This window comes from Phyllobates terribilis, unplaced genomic scaffold (assembly GCF_046119375.1).
Source record: "Phyllobates terribilis strain yellow unplaced genomic scaffold, ASM4611937v1 Scaffold_1__5_contigs__length_1240528914, whole genome shotgun sequence".
In the NCBI taxonomy this organism is placed as follows: domain Eukaryota; kingdom Metazoa; phylum Chordata; class Amphibia; order Anura; family Dendrobatidae; genus Phyllobates; species Phyllobates terribilis.
In genome coordinates, this window is record NW_027362761.1 from 720,454,827 (window position 1) to 720,475,659 (window position 20,833).

At 40.9% G+C, this 20,833-nt stretch overlaps 1 protein-coding gene across 13 annotated transcripts in view; it reads right to left on the reverse strand.

The window, feature by feature from the left end:
- The window catches only part of ADGRL3 (adhesion G protein-coupled receptor L3), a 1,088,292-nt gene that overhangs the window by 290,866 nt on the left and 776,593 nt on the right, over nucleotides 1-20,833 (reverse strand). For all 13 annotated transcript variants that reach the window (XM_073686326.1, XM_073686314.1, XM_073686318.1 and 10 more), the window contains one exon: nucleotides 8,409-8,577. In XM_073686326.1, coding sequence (XP_073542427.1) covers nucleotides 8,409-8,577 — 169 coding nt within the window. The remainder of the gene's footprint in view (nucleotides 1-8,408; nucleotides 8,578-20,833) is intronic.

Consider the following 20,833-nt stretch of genomic DNA (forward strand, 5'->3'; position numbering starts at 1 on the left):
CAATGTAAAAAAATACAAAGCAGTACAGAATAATAAAGCTAAATTGCTATGTATCCTAGAGGATGAATTCCAAAATATATCACAAATAATTCCAAATTTCTTTTTTTCTTTTATTATAAATCCCCATAAACAATAATCAGTGAGTTACTTGTACCGTACAAATATAACGCAAAAGCCCTATACTGCTACTCTGAAGGAAAAATAAATTCTAGCTATATGAATGTGGTGATCTAAAAAAAATTTTGGTGAAAAATGCTCATTTGTTTAATAGTTGTAAAATGCTAGTGTGTATACATGCTCTGAGTACCACTAACAGTGAAAGAGGTGTAGCTGATATCATGGACTAGCGATCAAGTCTAACATATGTTTCCCACCCCCATCTCTTTCACGTTTACTATTTTAGCTATTGTTACAGCTTTTTCACACTTCCCATTCTCACTTTAGTTCACACATTCTACATACATCACACTTCACTCATTAAGCTACATATTCTAGCATTCCATTTATCCACTTCACGACTGTCTTTTCTATATAAGCAGCACACACCATGTACATTAGTTTCAGTTTCACCTATTCATCAGTATTCATTTATTAGTTTTACCCACCATGTAATGTGTTTCTTGTTTATTTCCCGTGTTTTTCACAGTTGTCATTATTTACTCGCCACCTTTTCTGTGCCTCCTTCCCCTGTCTTTATGCATTGGGTCACATTTGCAGATCTGTGGTTGATGCGAATGACGTTATCACATCGCCCGGCCAATTATGCTCGTCTGCATGACGCCAAACCTGGAAGTACTTGGGAACTAACTTTTATCCAGTGACATCAGAAAAAATGGAAATGTTCCAGATCCTTATGATAAAATCCAAAAGTCTTTATTGAATTAATCCACGTTTAAAAAAACATATACACACGCTCCTGGACATCACTAACATACATGGGAGGAACAAGCTTCACACCTTCTGGTGATTGAAGTACAGGAAAAACCAGTATTGCTGAGATCCGTGGTCCGTGTCCGTCTGCCATCTGTATTTAACATTTGTGTGACATCTGTGTATCCGTTTGTATATATGATACATCCATGTGCCATCCATGTGAGACGTATCTGCGCCTGGGAAAAGCAGTACAGTTCGTGCTGATCGCAGGAGCTGGCTGCTGAAGGCAGCTCTCATCATTGTCCCTTGCTCGTGCTGAGTTCAGTACGACCAGGAGACAATGATGGGAGTTGTATTCAGCACCCGCAGTGTACATCCAGGTAAAAAAAGAATGAAATCAAATGGCGTGGGCTCCCGCCAATTATTCATAACCAGAAGAGGGAAAGGGGCCATTAGCCAAAAATGTTCCCTGGCTATTAATAACAGCTCACAGCTGTTTGCTAGCGTTTACAGGCTAGATTACAGGGGGACCCCAGAAAAAAATTGACGTAGGGTCTCAAAGGCTAAACAGACAGCTGTGGGCTGATATTAATAGCCAGGGAAGGGGCTATGGATACTGACCCCCGCCGAGGCTAATAACATGAGCCTTCAGCTGCCCCAGAAATGGTGAATCCATAAGATGCGCCAAATCTGGCGCTTCCCCTCGGCTCTTCCCACTTGCTCTGGTGCAATGGCAAATGTGGTAATAGGGTTGGGGTTGATGTCAGCCTTGTATTGGCAGCTGACATCAAGCCCAGGGGTTATTAATGGAGAGGCGTCTATAAGACGCTCCCATTACTAACCCCATAGTAAGTTTGGAAATAAACACAACAAGAATACAATCCTTTATTTGAAATAAAAGTTAACTCCTCTGTTTTACACATTTATTACAAAATAAAAAACAGTTATACTCACCTTTACGCTTAATCCAATGAAGCCTATGTCCCCTGTAAAAAACAAAAATAATAAACAACCATATCCCTCACCTGTCAAACGTGAAGATAACGCATACTGTCCCACGCTGTAATCCTTCTGTGCGACATGTGTATTTCAAAATGAATGGTGGCATGATGCAATCATTCATGTTGACAAGAAGGGGAGAATGAGCTGCTGCGAGCGGTCCGATGAACTGGGTTAACCTCAGTGAGATCATCGCAGTTCACCGTGAGAACATGCTCACCGTGCTTGCGCTGAGCTCAGTGAGATGACCGCAGTTCACCGTGAGAAAATTCTCACAGTGCTAGCGGTGACCTCATGAAAGTAACCCATTTCACTGTTAGCGAACAGTACCGCTTTTTCACAGGTGCGGTACATGTCACACTGATGATACACGGATGTTATTTGTGTGTCATTAGTGTCCACATGTGTGGCAGGCATTTTGTCAGTGCTGCGCAAAAAAACTGACATGTCTGCGGGTTTTTCACACGGACACACGGTCCGTGTGAAAAACCTGACGTGCTGCACACACCCATTGAATACAATGGGTGTACTTAAGTCCGTATTTGCATTAAAAAATGGACCGCATATGGACATAAAAAACTGATGTGTGAAGGTTGCCTTGGTTACAACTTTGATTACCCCTTGAATTGCTTTTTTGAGCTGACCGCAGACTGCTAACAATCCTTGTACCTCTTGATTTTGCCTCTGATCTTGATCTCCTAGTTTGACTTTGACTACTCTCCATACCATGTTCTTGCCTTCTGATTTTGTCTCTGGTTCTATCGCTTGATCACACTGCTAGTCATCCAACTCACTGTCAACTTGCTTCTTCCAAGTCACACCATCAGGGGGCCTTCGTTTTGGGCGAACCTGGTTAGGTGGATTCTAAGTTGTAAGTCAGGATGAGCATCACAGTCCAAATGGAATGATGCAACACTACTAGACATGCTGGACTAGCACCTGGATCAGCGAGGACCAGTAGAGCAGGATATGCATGATGGCAGATGGCCAAGCAGAGTTGAAGCCCTGGATGCAGCTGAGCTAGATGTGCGAATTCTACACGAACAGCAGGGATTTAAAGGCAAATAGGTATCTTTTAGCAGGAGTGTGGATACACACAGGAACAGAGGAGTTCTAAGAGTGGGCAGCACTAGGATAATTGAGATGAGTTGGAAGATGGGGGTGCCATCAGAATAACAGAGAACAATTATTCATCTGGTACCTTTATAGCAGAGACAAAGGTGAGAGCATTTGTTATCTGGTATCTTGACAGAGCTAGGAAATTATAAATGATGTGGAATACACCAAGCTGGACTGCGCTTTTTAGTGAAACTAGTAGCTGGATAGTCAGGAGTAGTGGAGGAGATAGTTAAACATCTGGCTAGAGCTAAACCAAATGAAAGGTAATCCTCAACTTTGGACAAATATGTGGTTGCAGGGTACTTTACTACCTTGATACTCAAGAAGTGCATAGTCGCCTGAGCCGGCCTTAAAATGCCTTGGATGATGACGAATATCTTGGATGATCAGAAGTGCTTGCTGGGTTACCACAGTAACACAGCACAGGCTAGCACAGAGGAAAATTGCTATAAGAGAAGTTCAAGATTCAGAGTGAGAAGGGGTTGTCCTAGTAGTGGACAACTTCTTTAATCTTCCTTTAATTTCATCACAACCTCTTTTGAGACTTTGTTATGTAAAAAAGAAAGATGGATCACTTATACTATGTATAGAAGGGTTGAAATATAATCACAGTAAAAAATCGTTAGCCTTTGACTTTCATATCAGAACTCTTTGATCGTAGCCAGCATTTTTACAAAAGGTGTTCTGCATGGAGCTTACAATTTAGTTTGAATTAAGAAGTGAGATAAGTGGAAAACAGCATCTAACATGCGTGACAGTCGCTATAAATATCTGCTCATTCTATTTGGGCCATACAATTCTCCAGTTATGTTCCATCATTTAGTAAATTAAGTTCTCAGTGAGTTTCCAGAAACAGAATTTCATTTGCACGGTTAAAAACTATAAATTTCAGATTTAAAGGGTCATGAGTCATTCATGATACAAGCATGCACATCACACTACCCCTCTATTCATATATGTGCGATTCATCACACCATAACATTTATAGAATAGCTAAAATGAGGGAAAAATGTGTGGCCATGGGGGTATCCTGATAAAACATCTGGTCTAAACAATAATTCTGGAAAAAAAAGACTGTCATATCCAGTATATACTATGTTGTTTTAGTTTATCTGTGGAGGTTACTGCAACTTCGTATCAAGTTAGCCAAGATTAAATACTGTAAATTTCCAGTCCATTTTGGATAAAATTCCTGCTGGTTTTAAATATAAAGTAGAACCGACTGACAAATGGTGATAATTTAAAATTGTTAAATATCGCATCAAATTTTAATTTATGCAGGCATAATGTGAAAGAAGTAGGAAAATTCTATATAGTAAAAAATCAGGAATACTATGTTAAATAGCAATACACACTTCTGATAAATGTGAACCTTAACTGTGTGAAACCACTACATGAATTTGATAGTGATCTACTGTACAGTCCTTTATTGCTGGAGCTTATTTTCACCTTCCTGACAAAGCCTCAATTTTCAAATCTGACATGTGTCACTTTATGTGGTAATAACCTTGGAATGCGTCTTCCAGTCACAGTGATTCTGAGAATGCTTTTTCGCAACACTTTGTACTTTATTATAGTTGTAAATTTAGGTCAATAAGATATATGAAAATTCATGAAAATATTGGAAATTTGGTAAAAAAAATTATCAATTTTCAAACTTAAATTGTTTATGCCCTTATAAAAGTCATACCACACTAAATAGTTATTAAATAACACATTGCATATGTCTAGTTTACATTGGCATCATTTTTGCAATTCTCTTTTATTTTGTTAGGATGTTAAAAGGGTTAAAAGTTTAGCAGCAATTTTTTTTTTTTCTTCACCAAAATATGCTCAATCTAATTTTTTGAGTCAGCATTGAAGTGACTTTGAGGGGCCCATCAACCACCCAAAACTGATACTATTTTAAAAACAGAAAAGTATTCAAAACCACATTCAAGAACTTTGAAAATCCTTCAGATGCTTCACAGAAATAAAAAAAAATGAAAAATTAGATTTTTTCAATTAAAATGTTGCTTTAGTCTAAATTTTTTCATTTTCACAAGATGCTATGGGAAAAAAATTTTGTTACACAATTTCTACTGAACATGTCGATACCCGATATGAAGTCAGAACTTACAATATGGGCATACAGCATGGCATGGAAGAGAATGAACGCTATGTGACTTTTAGGGCTCAATGTTAGCTGGAATAAATTGTGGCTACCATGTTGTATTTGCAGATCCCTCAAGGTTTCGAAAGAGCAAAACCCCCCCACAAGTGACCCCATTTTAGAAACTACACCCTTCAAGGAATTCACATAATGGTGTAGTGACCTTTTTTATCCCACAAGTGCTTCAGAAAAGTTAATAGCTATCACTGGTTTACCGCGACAGAGAGGAGCCAGAAGACCGCTGTGTTTGATTCCACATACTCCTGTACTGATTGGAAGCACTTCACCATCATATTAAACCATACGTGTCAGATTTATACCAAGTTTCAGAACAAGTGCTGTTCAAAAGGCGTATGGTAATCAGCATTGTATTCCATATTTCCACAATTCCAGATATGGATTTTTGATTGTTCACACTATCAAGATGAATTTTTTAATATATATAAAATAACAATTTTTGAATTTTAAATTTTGGACGTTTGGTGAGGTGGATCTATTTCTCCTATAGGACTATGTGGGGCCCATTATTCTGTATGGAGGACTGTGTGAGGTCCATTATACTGTATACAGGTTGGCCTGTGACTTTGTTCAAGTTTTTCATTTTGGCCCTCTGTGTGTTTGAGTTTGACATCCCTGTATTAAACGGTGCAGATTTCTGCTAGCAGTGAAGGGGTTACATTTGCTCAGTTCATAGTCTCTGAAGCTTTTCTGCTTTGATGATCTCAGCTGTTTAGTGTTGGCCACACCCTGCTGCTATTTATACCCCCCTCTGGCAATCAGGTTTGCCAGTGTTAGTTTCATACTGCCTGCTGTGAAGTTGGAGGTGTTTGTTGAGTATGCCTTTGGAGTGTTGATCTAAAGAGTGATGCTTGGTGGTTTGTCTGTGTGCATATCCTCATCCTCTCATATTTGGTTGTTCCTTCCTTCTATTTCCCGGTGTTCCACTCTGTTGTTTGTGAGTGAATATTTGTTTGATTGGTATTTTCATTTATCCCTGTACGTCTTCCCTTGTTAGTCTGGCTTGTGTATTCTTATATATAACTACTCCCCACTTCCCTGGGTGGGGGAGGGGACAGATAAGGGCTGATGCAGGATCTCACCTTCAGCGATACCATTTTTCTAATTTACGGATTTTTGACCATTTTTAATTCCATTTTTCAGTATGATGAAAAAGCTATATTCATGGCATTTTTATCTATCTTTTTTACGGTGTTCAATGATATGAGTCAAATAATGGGACAATTTTGTAGATATGGTCGTTCTAGAAGCGGCGGTACCAATTATGTGTACTGCATTTGTTTGCTTTTGTTTTTAAATGAAAAGCATTTCTAGTGGTGAAAATTGTCTTCATTACTTTTTCGTTCTTTGTTTTGTATTTTTTTTTACTATTTTCCAAACTTTATTGGACCTTTTTTTACGTTTTAATTTAGTCCCAGTACAGGACTTCAACTTTCACCTGTCTGATCATTGTTTTAATACCCTGCAAAACTTATGTTTTGTAGGGTAATAAAACTGTCAGTTTTACACTGACATGAGGCATGTTAGATGCTGTTTATTGCAGGGCCTAACAGGCCACCATAGCTGACTTACCCTGAGGCCATTATCTGGCCTGGGGTCACTATGGCAACCATCATCACCATGTGCATATTTGTGCCAATGGGATTAAAAAAAGAGATCCTTCCCTCAAATAACCATATAAATGCAATTGTCATTATGGACAGTGGCATCTAAGGGGATAAACGACCGTGATCGGTGCTAGTACGGATCATAGCCATTACAGCAGGGTGTCAGCTATAATATACAACTGATCCATGCTGATTTTAACACTGGCCTTGCTTGTGAGCCAGCAAAATCATCACACTGTACATGTGATGTGGTTTACAGGAACACATTGCAGCCACACAGTACAAGTACAACGGATGTCGAGAAGGGGACAGAGTGACCAACTTCTGATTGGTAACTGATTGGCAGCCGTTGCAATTAATCGTAAGTAACTATTGGAGGTGTTGCTTTATTCATCTCTTCCTTCTTCGAAATTGATTCAGAGCTCTTGTGTTGATCCATAGCTCTAACTTTCAATTGTTACACACTTAAAGAGGTATTACAGCAGTTGGACAAGAAACTCAAGAGAAGGCTCCAAGGTCATTACACTCAAAGCAACAGGACATACACAGTTTCGGAAGTTGGGGAAATGTTTTCTCTTTCCACACGGGGTCCAGCTACAAGGTGGATTTAGTCTAATTGCTCCTGAAGTCTGAGTACTGCAGGTGCCACATTTATCTACATTCTGTTAAGCACCTCCAAAGACTCCCCAGGGTAAATAGATATACACTTTCTTTTAGCAGAGATAATTGTTTTCATAATGCCTGCTATATCCAAATGTAGTCCTATCTCTCTATAATCCTAAAATTAAAATGTATATTTTATGAACCCATCTAAAGAGTAAAGGAACTCAAGAGCTTAGTGTATTGAATCTCCGGCCACCCATCCTGACTGACAAGCTGCAACTTGTATTGAGCAATATGGGGTTTCAGCCGCAGCGAGGAAGCAGGATACTGCAGAGCTGTCAATCAGGGTAGGTGGACAAAGATTGGAGATCCATTCCTGAATGCTTGGTTAATACTTTCTTTCTGAAAATGTAAACTCAAGGTTAGTACGCCAGCCTCATTAGGTCTAACGCATTTATTTAAAGGGGTTGTCCACTACAAGCACAACCCCTTCTTGAACTAAATGTTTGGCCCTGATAAAATAAAAAAAAACTATACTCACCCCCTGTGCGGGCACCGTTCCAATGGTGTTGGTACTCATGGTCCCAGGGCTCTCATGCAGTGGAATGACAAGTAGTGCCAGGCGCCTAATGAGAACTGCGGTCACTGTCCCCACCTTTGTACGAAATTGAACATGAAGAGGAACTCAGAGATCAGCTGCAGCCCTGGCTTCCTCTTCAAAACATCCAAAGGTGGGGACAGTGACTCCAGCGCTGATTGTGGGCTGGGCACCACGTGTCATTACACTGCACCACAGCCCTGGGACCGCGAGTGCCAACACCGCTGGAACAGCGCCAGCATGGGATGTGAGTACAGTTTTTTTTATTTTGTCAGGGTCAAACATTTAACTCAAGGGGGTTGTCCTTGTAATGGACAACCCCTTTAAATAATTTATGTCATTTATATTGTAAAATCTGGTAACAGATCTGCTAATTATTATATAGTGAAAAAATAATAAAAGTAACATAGGGTAAGAATGAAATAAATGTTTCAATTACCTTCTTTTGAAGTACGCAGTGGAAAATGAATATGAACATTCCCTGAAGACAGTTGAAAACAGTGAACAAATATGCCATGATGACTGTACTTTCATTTATATACATAAGTCCAAAAGCCCAAGTCAATCCCAGCAAGCAAAGGAGGGCTATTGCACCTATTACCCATGATCTGAAAAAGAATATAACAAACAAAATGTTAATTTTTGTTATATCACATATTTTAAAAAATAAAACAAAAAGTTTAAAATAACATACATTATATACTAGTTGTGTTAATGGAGTTTTTCATTACATGTATATTGATGATCTATCCTACGGATAGGTCATCAATATCAAATCATTGAGGTCTGCCTCCTGCCACCCATTACCCATCAGTTCTTACCAGCTTTGGCAACATCCAGATATAAAGAGTATGCGGAGCAGAATTGTTCCCCTCATCACACTATTTAGTGGCCACTCCTTGGTACTGTAGATCAGCTCCTATTCAAACACCAACCAAATCCCTGTCCCTAGCCATTTTGGAAGACTGTTTGGAAAACAAAATCATAACAGAATACAATTTACCTAGACAATTCTTTTATACGCTAACATTTTGTCTAAGAGACGTAAAATGGGCGGTCTCCCTGAAAGCAGGGAACCAACATCTCCCATCCCTTTTTTTCAAGACAAACCCTACCCCTCGTGTTTGTGTCAATCAACTTCATCCCATTCCTTGTTCCTCCAATTCAGAACATGCCCACTACGAGTTCTAGGCTTAAAGAGTAGCCATTATTTTAATTTCTATTTTATAAATCAATAGTACACAAGAAAATAAGAAACTTTGTAATATATCTTATCAGAGATATCTACTTCTTTCTCCCCCAGAACTGATCGTTCATTCTCAAAATTCTCAGTTCTGAGATAAAATCTGTATTTAGTGAAGTCAGACTTTCCCATTACTAAGATAGGAGATGGCAGTTGCTACGGAAAGATTCCAATAAGGCTGCTGGATGAACGATCGGCTGAGCTATCATTCGACCGACAGCCATCTAATCTGTATGGTGGGCTTTAGGCCATCACACTATCTGTAATGGTTGTTTCAAGTGGCATACTGTAGATGTGGCTAGAGGAATCAAGGTATACAGTGGTGGCCAAAAGTATTGGCACCCCTGCAATTCTGTCAGATAATACTCAGTTTCTTCCTGAAAATGATTGCAATCACAAATTCTTTGGTATTATTATCTTCATTTAATTTGCTTGCAAGGAGAAAACAAAAAAGAGAATGAAGCAAAAATCAAATCATTGATCATTTCACACAAAACTCCAAAAATGGGCCAGACAAAAGTATTGACACCCTCAGCCTAATACTTGGTTGCACAACCTTTAGCCAAAATAACTGCAAACAACCGCTTCCGGTAACCATCAATGAGTTTCTTACAATGCTCTGCTGGTATTGTAGACCATTCTTCTTTGGTTCCTTCTCCAAACTGCCATTTTGAGATCTCTCCACAGGTGTTCTATGGGATTCAGGTCTGGATTCATTGCTGGCCACCTTAGAAGTCTCCAGTGCTTTCTCTCAAACCATTTTATAGTGCTTTTGGAAGTGTGTTTTGGGTCATTGTCCTGCTGGAAGACCCATGACCTCTAAGGGAGACCCAGCTTTCTCACACTGGGCCCTACATTATGCTGCAAAATTTGTTGGTAGTCTTCAGACTTCATAATGCCATGCACACGGTCAAGCAGTCCAGTGCCAGAGGCAGCAAAGCAACCCCAAAACATCAGGGAACCTCTGCCATGTTTGAGTGTAGGGACCGTGTTCTTTTCTTTGAATGCCTCTTTTTTTTTCCTGTACACTCTATGTTGATGCTTTTTTCCAAAAAGCTCTACTTTTGTCTCATCTGACCAGAGAACATTCTTCCAAAACGTTTTAGGCTTTCTCAGGTAAGTTTTGGCAAACTCCAGCCTGGCTTTTTATGTCTCGGGGTAAGAAGTGGGGTCTTCCTGGGTATCCTACCATACAGTCCCTTTTCATTCAGACGCCGACGGATAGTACGGGTTGACACTGTAGTACCCTCGGACTGCAGGGCAGCTTGAACTTGTTTGGATGTTAGTCGTCGAGGTTCTTTATCCACCATCCGCACAATCTTGCGTTGAAATCTCTCGTCAATTTTTCTTTTCCGTCCACATCTAGGGAGGTTAGCCACAGTGCCATGGGCTTTAAACTTCTTGATGACATTGCACACGGAAGACACAGGAACATTCAGGTCTTTGGAGATGGACTTGTAGCCTTGAGATTGCTCATGCTTCCTCACAATTTGGTTTCTCAAGTCCTCAGACAGTTCTTTGGTCTTCTTTCTTTTCTCCATGCTCAATGTGGTACACACAAGGACACAGGACAGAGGTTGAGTCAACTTTAATCCATGTTAACTAGCTGCAAGTGTGATTTAGTTATTGCCAACACCTGTTAGGTGCCACAGGTAAGTTACACGTGCTGTTAATTACACGAATTAGAGAAGCATCACATGATTTTTCAAATAGTGCCAATACTTTTGTCCACCCCCTTTTTAGGTTTGGTGTGGAATTATATCCAATTTGGCTTTAGGACAATTCTTTTTGTGTTTTTTCATTGAAGACAAATTAAATGAAGATAATAATACCAAAGAATTTGTGATTGCAATCATTTTCAGGAAGAAACTGAGTATTATCTGACAGAATTGCAGGGGTGCCAATACGTTTGGCCACCACTGTATGTGTGATGATTACTTAAGCGGGTGTCACTTTGAAGAGGACTTTGATCACATGAACAGTGACATTTTGTATTTTGTGGACCCATAGTGGGGAGAGGAACAAGAGACCATAATACAAAACATCTCTGCATCACAATGTAAACATCGGACAGGTAATCTTAGGGCAAGTTAAATGGAATTTAATGCACATTAGTAAGGTTATTGTTTTTAGATATTGAAGCTATTGCAACATATTTTTAAAAGCTGCATACTCCTTTAAAGGGAATCCAATGGAGGACCTGCACAATGATGTGCAGTGCTGAAGGACCTGCGTGACGTATAGTCACATGGTTAGGTACCGGTACAGGAGACTAGAAAGATCAAGAGACATCATTGCTCAGGTCCTCCATTGCACTGCCAAGTGCTACCACACGGGGACAGGTTAGAGCGGCAGGTTTCCGGCCAGGGCCCTGGCCCTCCCCTCTCCGCACCACGCGTCTAACTCCTAGCTCCACGCCGCAAGGAAGATTTCTACAACACAAACCTCTACCAACACAGGTGCGGAGACAACGGGAGTTCACATGCTCAGCTCAATAGTAAGTTGTTCGGCTCACTCTCTCTACTGCGTGCAGACCCTGGACCAGTGCTCCGCGCCTTATCTACACCAGTTCCAAGAGCCTGTTTTCTGACCAAGTGTCTTTGGTCTTTTTCATCCCTGGCTCATACAGGACCCAACTACACTCCCAGGGACTATTCCCCGTGTACCCCAGGAATTGCTAATGCCAAGCCAGGTACTTACCAGTGTTAAAATCCCATCCTGCCCTACTCCATCAGGAAATCCACCTGGTCACAGCTACCCTCAACTAAACCCGGACAGGGGCTAGCACACCTGACTTTTTGGCAATACAGGGTCTTTTCTCCCAACAACTGGGGCTGTTCTCTAACCACCATTCCACCACAGGACTGTGCCATTCCTACATGGATTGTTGTGAATACTCCTCCTGAACCCGCCAGACCGTCTCTATACAGGTACTTAAGTTACCTCATGATTCATAATCTCCCCCTAATACTGAGGCACTGACCCCTTCTTGTTCCCCCACAGTTCCCACCCATAATCTGGCACAAGAATACCAGACCGGACTCATCACGCCCTTCATCCACTTAACCAGGTAAAATCTCTACCGTTATTATCTCATCAGGAATTTAATAAAACCAATTTTAAATAACCCCCGTTTTTCTCTCCTTAGGGGACCCTATCCACGCAGGTGTTCACCATACCTGCTAAAGAGGCACATTGCACTTTATCTGGGACTAATAACACCGACTCCAAGTGCCCCCACTTGCATCATAACCCATTTTACTGTTTTCCTCCTCAGCATATCCTTTTATGTATATTTTAATTATTTTTACTACCGTAATTAACCTAAATAAATTTGATCTTTTAAATGCCTGCCTTTTACCCTTATCTCTGTTTGTACCCTATTTTACCAGCACAAGACACTTACCTAATTTTCCCCACAACATACCAGACAACTGTGGTAGTTGTTTCCTCTTGCAGCAGGCTATAGGGCATACCTAATAGCTCCATCACTCTATTGTTTACTACTCTGTATGTACACTGTCTATAGACAGTGAGCTGCTTATCACAGGAGGGGGCATCACAGGACTAGTGTAGTCCAGCAATGTTAATCTCCTAGTTATAAATCTTTCACAGTTAGTAAACAACAGCATGCAATTTAACAAGCAACTCAACCCTGAATTGTGTGTTGCAGCCCCTATCTCCTGCTGTCATCAGAAAAAATAGCAAAAGCCTGCTGACAGAATCCCTTTAAGTTCATCCTATAGGCCTAGGTTCAACAAAGACAGGTAAGCCTTCTGTTGCAAGTCTCTGAATCACCTTATCATAGTAGTTTGGCTAGCATTGATCAAAATGCAAATTAATCTGCTATGATACTAATAAAAATGTACATTAACAGGGTAACACAAAATAAAATTTAGAAGACTGTATAGAATACTTAAAGTAGAGTCTATATGGAAACATCACAAGAGCTGTCTGAATAAACCAGGATGTCTGCCAACAAGTGTCTTTTTTGGCATCAGCTACAGTATATATTTTTCTACTGTCAGGCTGGTCATTTGTAAAACACTCACGGTCCATAATTAAACACTTTTTGCAAAAATTATCTACTTTTGTCCTACAAGATGTAGCAATCTGTATAAGACGCCCCTGCCTGTTGCTGTTTTTATACAATCTCAACATCCCTGATCTCAACATCAATGAGACTGTGAGGGAACAAATGAAGGATTTGCGCAAGCCTACATCCACAGATTTGTGGTTAGTTCTCCAAGAACAATTTCCAGGCAGAGTTCCTTCAAAAACTGCAAGTGTACCTAGAAAAATTAATGCTTTGATGTTGCTTTGAAAGCAAAGGCCGGTCACAGCAAATATTGATTTGATTTAGATTTCTCTTTTCAACATTCACCTTGCATTTTGTTAATTATTTTTAAAAAAACTAAAAACTAAGCAGTTGGACACCTTTGGGGAACTTTTTTCTTAAATGCATGCATTTTGGGCTAAAATCAGTTTTACAATTGGGCTTCATTATAACTTTTTCAAGGTTTAGCTTTCACAAACTCTTTGTTTCCCCCGCACATTCAACAAGAGAGCCTGATTCCAGGGATGTGTCACTTACTAGACTGTACGTTGTAGCTTCAATACAATCCATGTTTTATCAGCAGGAGATTATCACTACAGTACAGCTAATATGCATAACCCTGCCCCACCACCGATTGACAGCTTACTGACAATGCACAGTGACAATCAGGGGTGTCGGCGGGGTTATACAGAGCTCAGCATTCTGACCACTGCTACATCTACAGCAGAGAAAACGGGGATTCTATCAAAACTTCCTAAAAAGATGTATTTATGATATGTAAAAGATGAAAAATGAAAACTTTTCAAAACATCTCAATTCAGTCAGTATCAACTATTAGTGCTACACGCTTGAATACATGCACTTACACACCTTTGCTGATATCAATGATGTTATTAATGGTTGTCTGAGGAATATTCTGCCATGCTGAATGCACTTGGACATGCAAATTATCAAGATCCACTGCTGGCAACTCCTTGGCAATTGCTGACCAATGAAGTCCCAGATTTGATAGATGGGATTCAAGTCTGGAGATGCTGCGGGCCATGGTAGCACGTTTAGGACATGCAAGCGGCTCACAGCAGCACAATGCAGCCTGGCATTGTTGTGCTGAAAAATGGCTATTGGGACATTTTAATATTCACTCGTGAAGGCCTCTACATGGCGTTCCCAAGTTGTCTCGTTTGTGTCCAAAACAAAAGCGTGACTCATCGCTGAATGACTACTATTCCAGCCTCCACTGCCACTTGACAGTCTTTGGAAGCAGTATCGTGAGGATGTCAGAATACCTGTAGCTGGATGTCTGACTTGTAGCTAAATCTCATGAAAACACCTTCTGATGGTTTATGTAGACATTGTTTAATAACTTAGCCTTGGTGTAAGATGTGTTGTTTCACTAGAAGTACACATTGGATCACCCTGCACCATTCTTTGAATCTGACAAGATTAGGTGGAAAACATAGTGAAGACATCTTCACAAGGGAACTTCATACCATCCTAATTAGGGTTGGGCGTATCCGAACGGTAAAATTCGGGGTCCATACCTAACACGTAGGTTCCATTCACGGAACGCGAACACGAACAAAAGGAGTCTGTTTTTTTATTTCAATTAAAACACTTTACTCTGGCTGTGTTTTTATTACATTTGACTTTGGGGTAAGTAGTGGGGGCATCTTATAGACGCCTATCCATTACTAACCTGTGGGCTTGATGTCAGCTGACATTACAAAGCTGACATCAACCCCACAAATATTACCCCACTTGCCACTGCATCAGGGCAAGTGGGAAGAGACTGGTAAAGCGCCAGATGTGCCTTTTCTGGGGCAGCTGTGGGCTGTTATTTTTAGGCTGGGGAGGGCCAATATTCATGGCCCCTTCCCAGTCTGAGAATACCAACCTCCAGCTGTCTGCTTTAGCTTGGCTGGTTGTCAAAAATGGGGGGGACCCCACAGCGTTTTTTTAAATTATTTATTTAAACCATTTAAAATAACGGCGTGGGGACCCCTCTATTTTTGATAACCAGCCAAGATAACACTGACAGCTGAGAGCTGTTGGTTTTGCCTGCGGTCGTTAGCAAAAAAAAAGGGGACCCCACGCCATTTTTTTATTTTATTTATTTATTGCACAGGCGCCGGCTGATGAATACTCTTATCAGCCTTGCCTGCTCTCGCTGTTATCAACGAGACTAGGCGTACAATGTTGAGAGTAGTACTTTCATCAGCTGACGTCTGTGACCGGCAGTAACCTTTGTACCGCCAGTTACAGCTGCTGGTTCACAAGCTGTCATCTGTGTGACAGTGAGGGAACTGCAGCGCTCTGACCAGCGGTAACGAACTTACCGCCGATCAGAGACGGTGTTTCTTGTGCTGTCACACAGATGAGAGCGTGGGAAACAATGGATGTTCGGATTGCCGAACCCGAACAGTAACACAGACTTCAGGGAGAAGTCTGTCTTCTGGGTCCGTGCACGGACACTAGGTGTTCGGTACGGACCCCAAACTTTACTGTTAGGGTTCACCCATCCCTACTCAAGAGCCATTTATCAACATGACAACCTTGGGCTGCATGTTGTTCCTGCTATTGTAAGCAGACTGCATGGCCTAAACGTGTTACCATGGCCTGCAGCATCTCCTGACTTGTCTATTATCAAGCATATCTGGGACGTTATTAATCTGCAATTACAAAGGAAACTACCAACAGCGTATCTTGATCTGGATGATTTGCGTGCCCAAGTGCATTCAGCATGGCAGAGCATTCCTTAGGCAACAATTAATAGCTTCATTGATCGCAAATCAAGATGTGTAAGTGCATGAATTGCGGCGCATGGTGCTCATACTTGATAATGAATAAATTGAGATGCTTTAAAAATGTAGTTATCTTTTTTTTTTATCATTTACATGTTATTAAAGGGAACCTGTCAGGAGGTTTTTGTTATGTACGTTATATGAAAAAGTTTGGGCACCCCTATTAATCTTAAGCTTAATGTTTTATAAAAATTGGTGTTTTTGCAACAGCTATTTCAGTTTGATATATGTAATAACTGTTGGACACCGTAATGTTTCTGCCTTGAAATGAGGTTTATTGTACTAACAGAAAATGTGCAATCTGCATTCAAACAAAATCTGTCCGGTGCATAAGTATGGGCACCCTTATCATTTTCTTGTTTTAAATACTCCTACCTACTTTTTACTGACTTACTAAAGCACTTTTTTTGGTTTTGTAACCTCATTGAGCTTTGAACTTCATAGCCAGGTGTATGCAATCATGAGAAAAGCTACTTAAAGTGGCCACTTGCAAGTTGTTCTCCTGTTTGAATCTCCTCTGAAGAGTGGCATCACGGGCTCCTCAAAACAACTGTCAAATGATCTGAAAACAAAGATTATTCAACATAGTTGTTCAGTGGAAGGATACAAAAAGCTGTCTCAGAGATTTAACCTGTCAGTTTCCACTGTGAGGAACATAGTAAGGAAATGGAAGAACACAGGGACAGATCTTGTTAAGGCCAGAAGTGGCAGGCCAAGAAAAACATCACAAAGGCAGAGAAGAAGAATGGTGAGATCAGTCAAGGACAATCCTCAGACCACCTCCAGAGAGCTGCAGCATCAACTTGCTGCAGATGGTGTCACTGTGCATCGGTCAACTATACAACGCACTTTGCACAAGGAGAAGCTGTATGGGAGAGTGATGCGAAAGAAGCCGTTTCTGCAAGCACGCCACAAACAGAGTTGGCTGAGGTATGCAAAAGCACATTTGGAGAAGCCAATGTCTTTTTGGAAGAAGGTCCTGTGGACTGATGAAACCAAGATTGAGTTGTTTGGTCATACAAAAAGGAGTTATGCATGGTGGCAAAAAAACACAGCATTCCAAGAAAAAGACTTGCAACCCACAGTAAAATTTGGTGGAGGTTCCATCATGCTTTGGGGCTGTGTGGCCAATGCCGGCACCGGGAATCTTGTTAAAGTTGAGGGACACATGGATTCCACTCAGTATCAGCAGATTCTTGACAATAATGTTCAAGAATCAGTGATAAAGTTGAAGTTACGCAGGGGATGGATCTTTCAGCAAGACAATGATCCAAAACACAGCTCCAAATCTACTCAGGCATTCATGCAGAGGAACAATTGCAATGTTCTGGAATGGCCATCCCAGTCCCCAGACCTGAATATTATTGAACATCTGTGGGATCATTTGAAGAGGGCTGTCCATGCTCGGCGACCATCAAACTTAACTGAACTGGAATTGTTTGGTAAAGAGAAATGGTCAAAAATACCTTCATCCAGGATCCAGGAACTCATTAAAAGCTACAGGAAGCGACTAGAGGCTGTTATTTTTGCAAAAGGAGTATCTACTAAATATTAATGTCACTCTTTTCTGGTGAGGTGCCCATACTTATGCACCTGTCAAATTTTGTTTAAATGCAGATTGCGCATTTTCTGTTAGTACAATAAACCTCATTTCAAGGCAGAAACATTACTGTGTCCAACAGTTATTACATATGTCAAAGTGAAATAGCTGTTGCAAAAACACCAATTTTTATAAAACATTAAGCTTAAGATTAATAGGGGTGCCCAAACTTTTTCATATAACTGTAATCTTAGACCCCCAGAATGTAAGGGCAGAGACCCTGATTCAAGTGATGTGTCACTTACTGGGCTGTTTTCCTGCTTCAATACAAACAGGGTTTTATCAGCAGGAGATTATCACTACAAGACAAACTGTCTGCGTGCCTCCTAGTCCAATCATAGATTAGCAGCTTTCTGTCACTATACAATGTACAGTCATGGCCAAAAGTATTGAGAATGAGACAAATAGTAATTTTTCCAAAGTTTACTGCTTCATTTTTTGTAATGGCAATTTGCATATACTCCTGAATGTCAAAGAGTGATCAGCTTAACAGCAATTACTGTATTTGCAAAGTCAATATTTGCCCAGAAAATGAACTTTAACCCCCAAAACACATTTCAACATCATTGCAGTCCTGCCTTAAAAGGAGCAGCTAACATCGTTTTAGTAATTGATCCATTAACACAGGTGTGGGTGTTGATGAGGACAGGGCTGGCGATCAATCAGTCATGATTAAGTAAGAATGACATCACTGGACACTTTAAAAGGAGGCTGGTTCTTAGTATCATTGTTTCTCTTCAGTTAACCATGGTTATCTCTAAAGAAACACGTGCAGCCATCATTGCACTGCACAAAAATGGCCTAACAGGGAAGAGTATCGCAGCTACAAAGATTGCACCTCAGTCAACAATCTATCGCATCATCAAGAACTTCAAGGAGAGAGCTTCCATTGTTGTCAAAAAGGCTCCAGGGCGCCCAAGAAAGACCAGCAAGCGCCAGGACCGTATCTTAAAACTGTTTCAGCTGCAGGATCGGACTACCAGCAGTGCCGAGCTTGCTCAGGAATGGCAGCAGGCTGGTGTGAGTGCTTCTGCACGCACTGTGAGGCGGAGACTCTTTGAGCAAGGGCTGCTTTCAAGGAGGGCAGCAAAGAAGCCACTTCTCTCCAGAAAAAACATCAGGGACCGACTGATATTCTGCAAAAGGTACAGGGAGTGGACTTCTGAGGACTGGGGCAAAGTCATTTTCTCTGATGAATCCCCTTTTCGATTGTTTGGGACATCTGGAAAACAGCTTATTCGGAGAAGAAGAGGTGAGCGCTATCACCAGTCTTGTCTCATGCCAACTGTAAAGCATCCTGAAACCATTCATGTGTGGGGTTGCTTCTCAGCCAAGGGAATCGGCTCACTCACAGTCTTGCCTAAAAACACAGCCATGAATAAAGAATGGTACCAGAATGTCCTCCAAGAGCAACTTCTCCCAACCGTCCAAGAGCAGTTTGGCGCCCAACAATGCCTTTTCCAGCATGATGGAGCACCTTGCCATAAAGCAAAGGTGATAACTAAATGGCTCATGGAACAAAACATAGAGATTTTGGGTCCATGGCCTGTAAACTCCCCAGATCTTAATCCCATTGAGAACTTGTGGTCAATCATCAAGAGACGGGTGGACAAACAAAAACCAACAAATTCTGGCAAAATGCAAGCATTGATTATGCAAGAATGGACTGCTATCAGTCAGGATTTGGTCCAAAAGTTGATTGAGAGCATGCCAGGGAGAATTACAGAGGTCTTGAAGAAGAAGGGGCAACACTGCAAATATTGACTTGCTGCATTAACTCATTCTAACTGTCAATATAACCTATTGGTACTCATAATATGATTGCAATTATATTTCTGTATGTGATATAAACATCAGACAAACACTAATAAAAACCAGAGACCAGCAGATCATGTGAAAATATAATTTTGGTGTCATTCTCAAAACTTTTGGCCATGACTGTACACAGAAAGATGTGATGTGGGCGGAGTTATATAAGGCTCAACAATTCGAGCTCTGCTAGAACTGCAGCTGAGAAAACTGTGATTCAATCACAATTAGTGCACTGAGTAAACAAAGTGATACATCGCTGGAATCAGGGTTTCTGTCCCTACATCATGGTGCTATGAGACTACATAGCAACAACTTGCTGACAGATTCATAATTCATACAATTTATAATATATATATATATATATATATATATATATATATATACAGTGCCTACAAGTAGTATTCAACCCCCTGCAGATTTAGCTGGTTTGATAAGATGCAAATAAGTTAGAGCCTTCAAACTGCAAACGAGAGTAGGTTTTATGAACAGAAGCATAAATCTTACAAACCAAAAAGTTATGTTGCTCAGTTGAATTTTATTAAATTTTAAACATAAAAGTGTGGGTCAATTATTATACAACCCCTATGTTTAATATTTTGTGGAATAACCCTTGTTTGCAATTACAGCTAATAATCGTCTTTTATAAGACCTGATCAGGCCGGCACAGGTCTGTGGAGTTATCTTGGCCCACTCCTCCATGCAGATCTTCTCCAAGTTATCTAGGTTCTTTGGGTGTCTCATGTGGACTTTATTCTTGAGCTCCTTCCACAAGTTTTCAATTGGGTTAAGGTCAGGAGACTGACTAGGCCACTCCAACACCTTGACTTTTTCCCTCTTGAACCAGGCCTTGGTTTTCTTGGCTGTGTGCTTTGGGTCGTTGTCTTGTTGGAAGATGAAATTACGACCCATCTTAAGATCCTTGATGGAGGAGCGGAGGTTCTTGGCCAAAATATCCAGGTAGGCTGTGCTATCCATCTTCCCATGGATGCAGACCAGATGGCCAGGCCCCTTGGCTGAGAAACAGCCCCACAGCATGATGCTGCCACCACCATGCTTGACTGTAGGGATGGTATTCTTGGGGTCGTATGCAGTGCCATCCAGTCTCCAAACCATCACGTGTGTGGTTGGCACCAAAGATCTCGATCTTGGTCTCATCAGACCATAGAACCTTGAACCAGTCTGTCTCAGAGTCCTCCAAGTGATCATGAGCAAACTGTAGACGAGCCTTGACATGACGCTTTGAAAGTAAAGGTACCTTACGGGCTCGTCTGGAACGGAGACCATTGCTGTGGAGTACGTTACTTATGGTATTGACTGAAACCAATGTCCCCACTGCCATGAGATCTTCCCG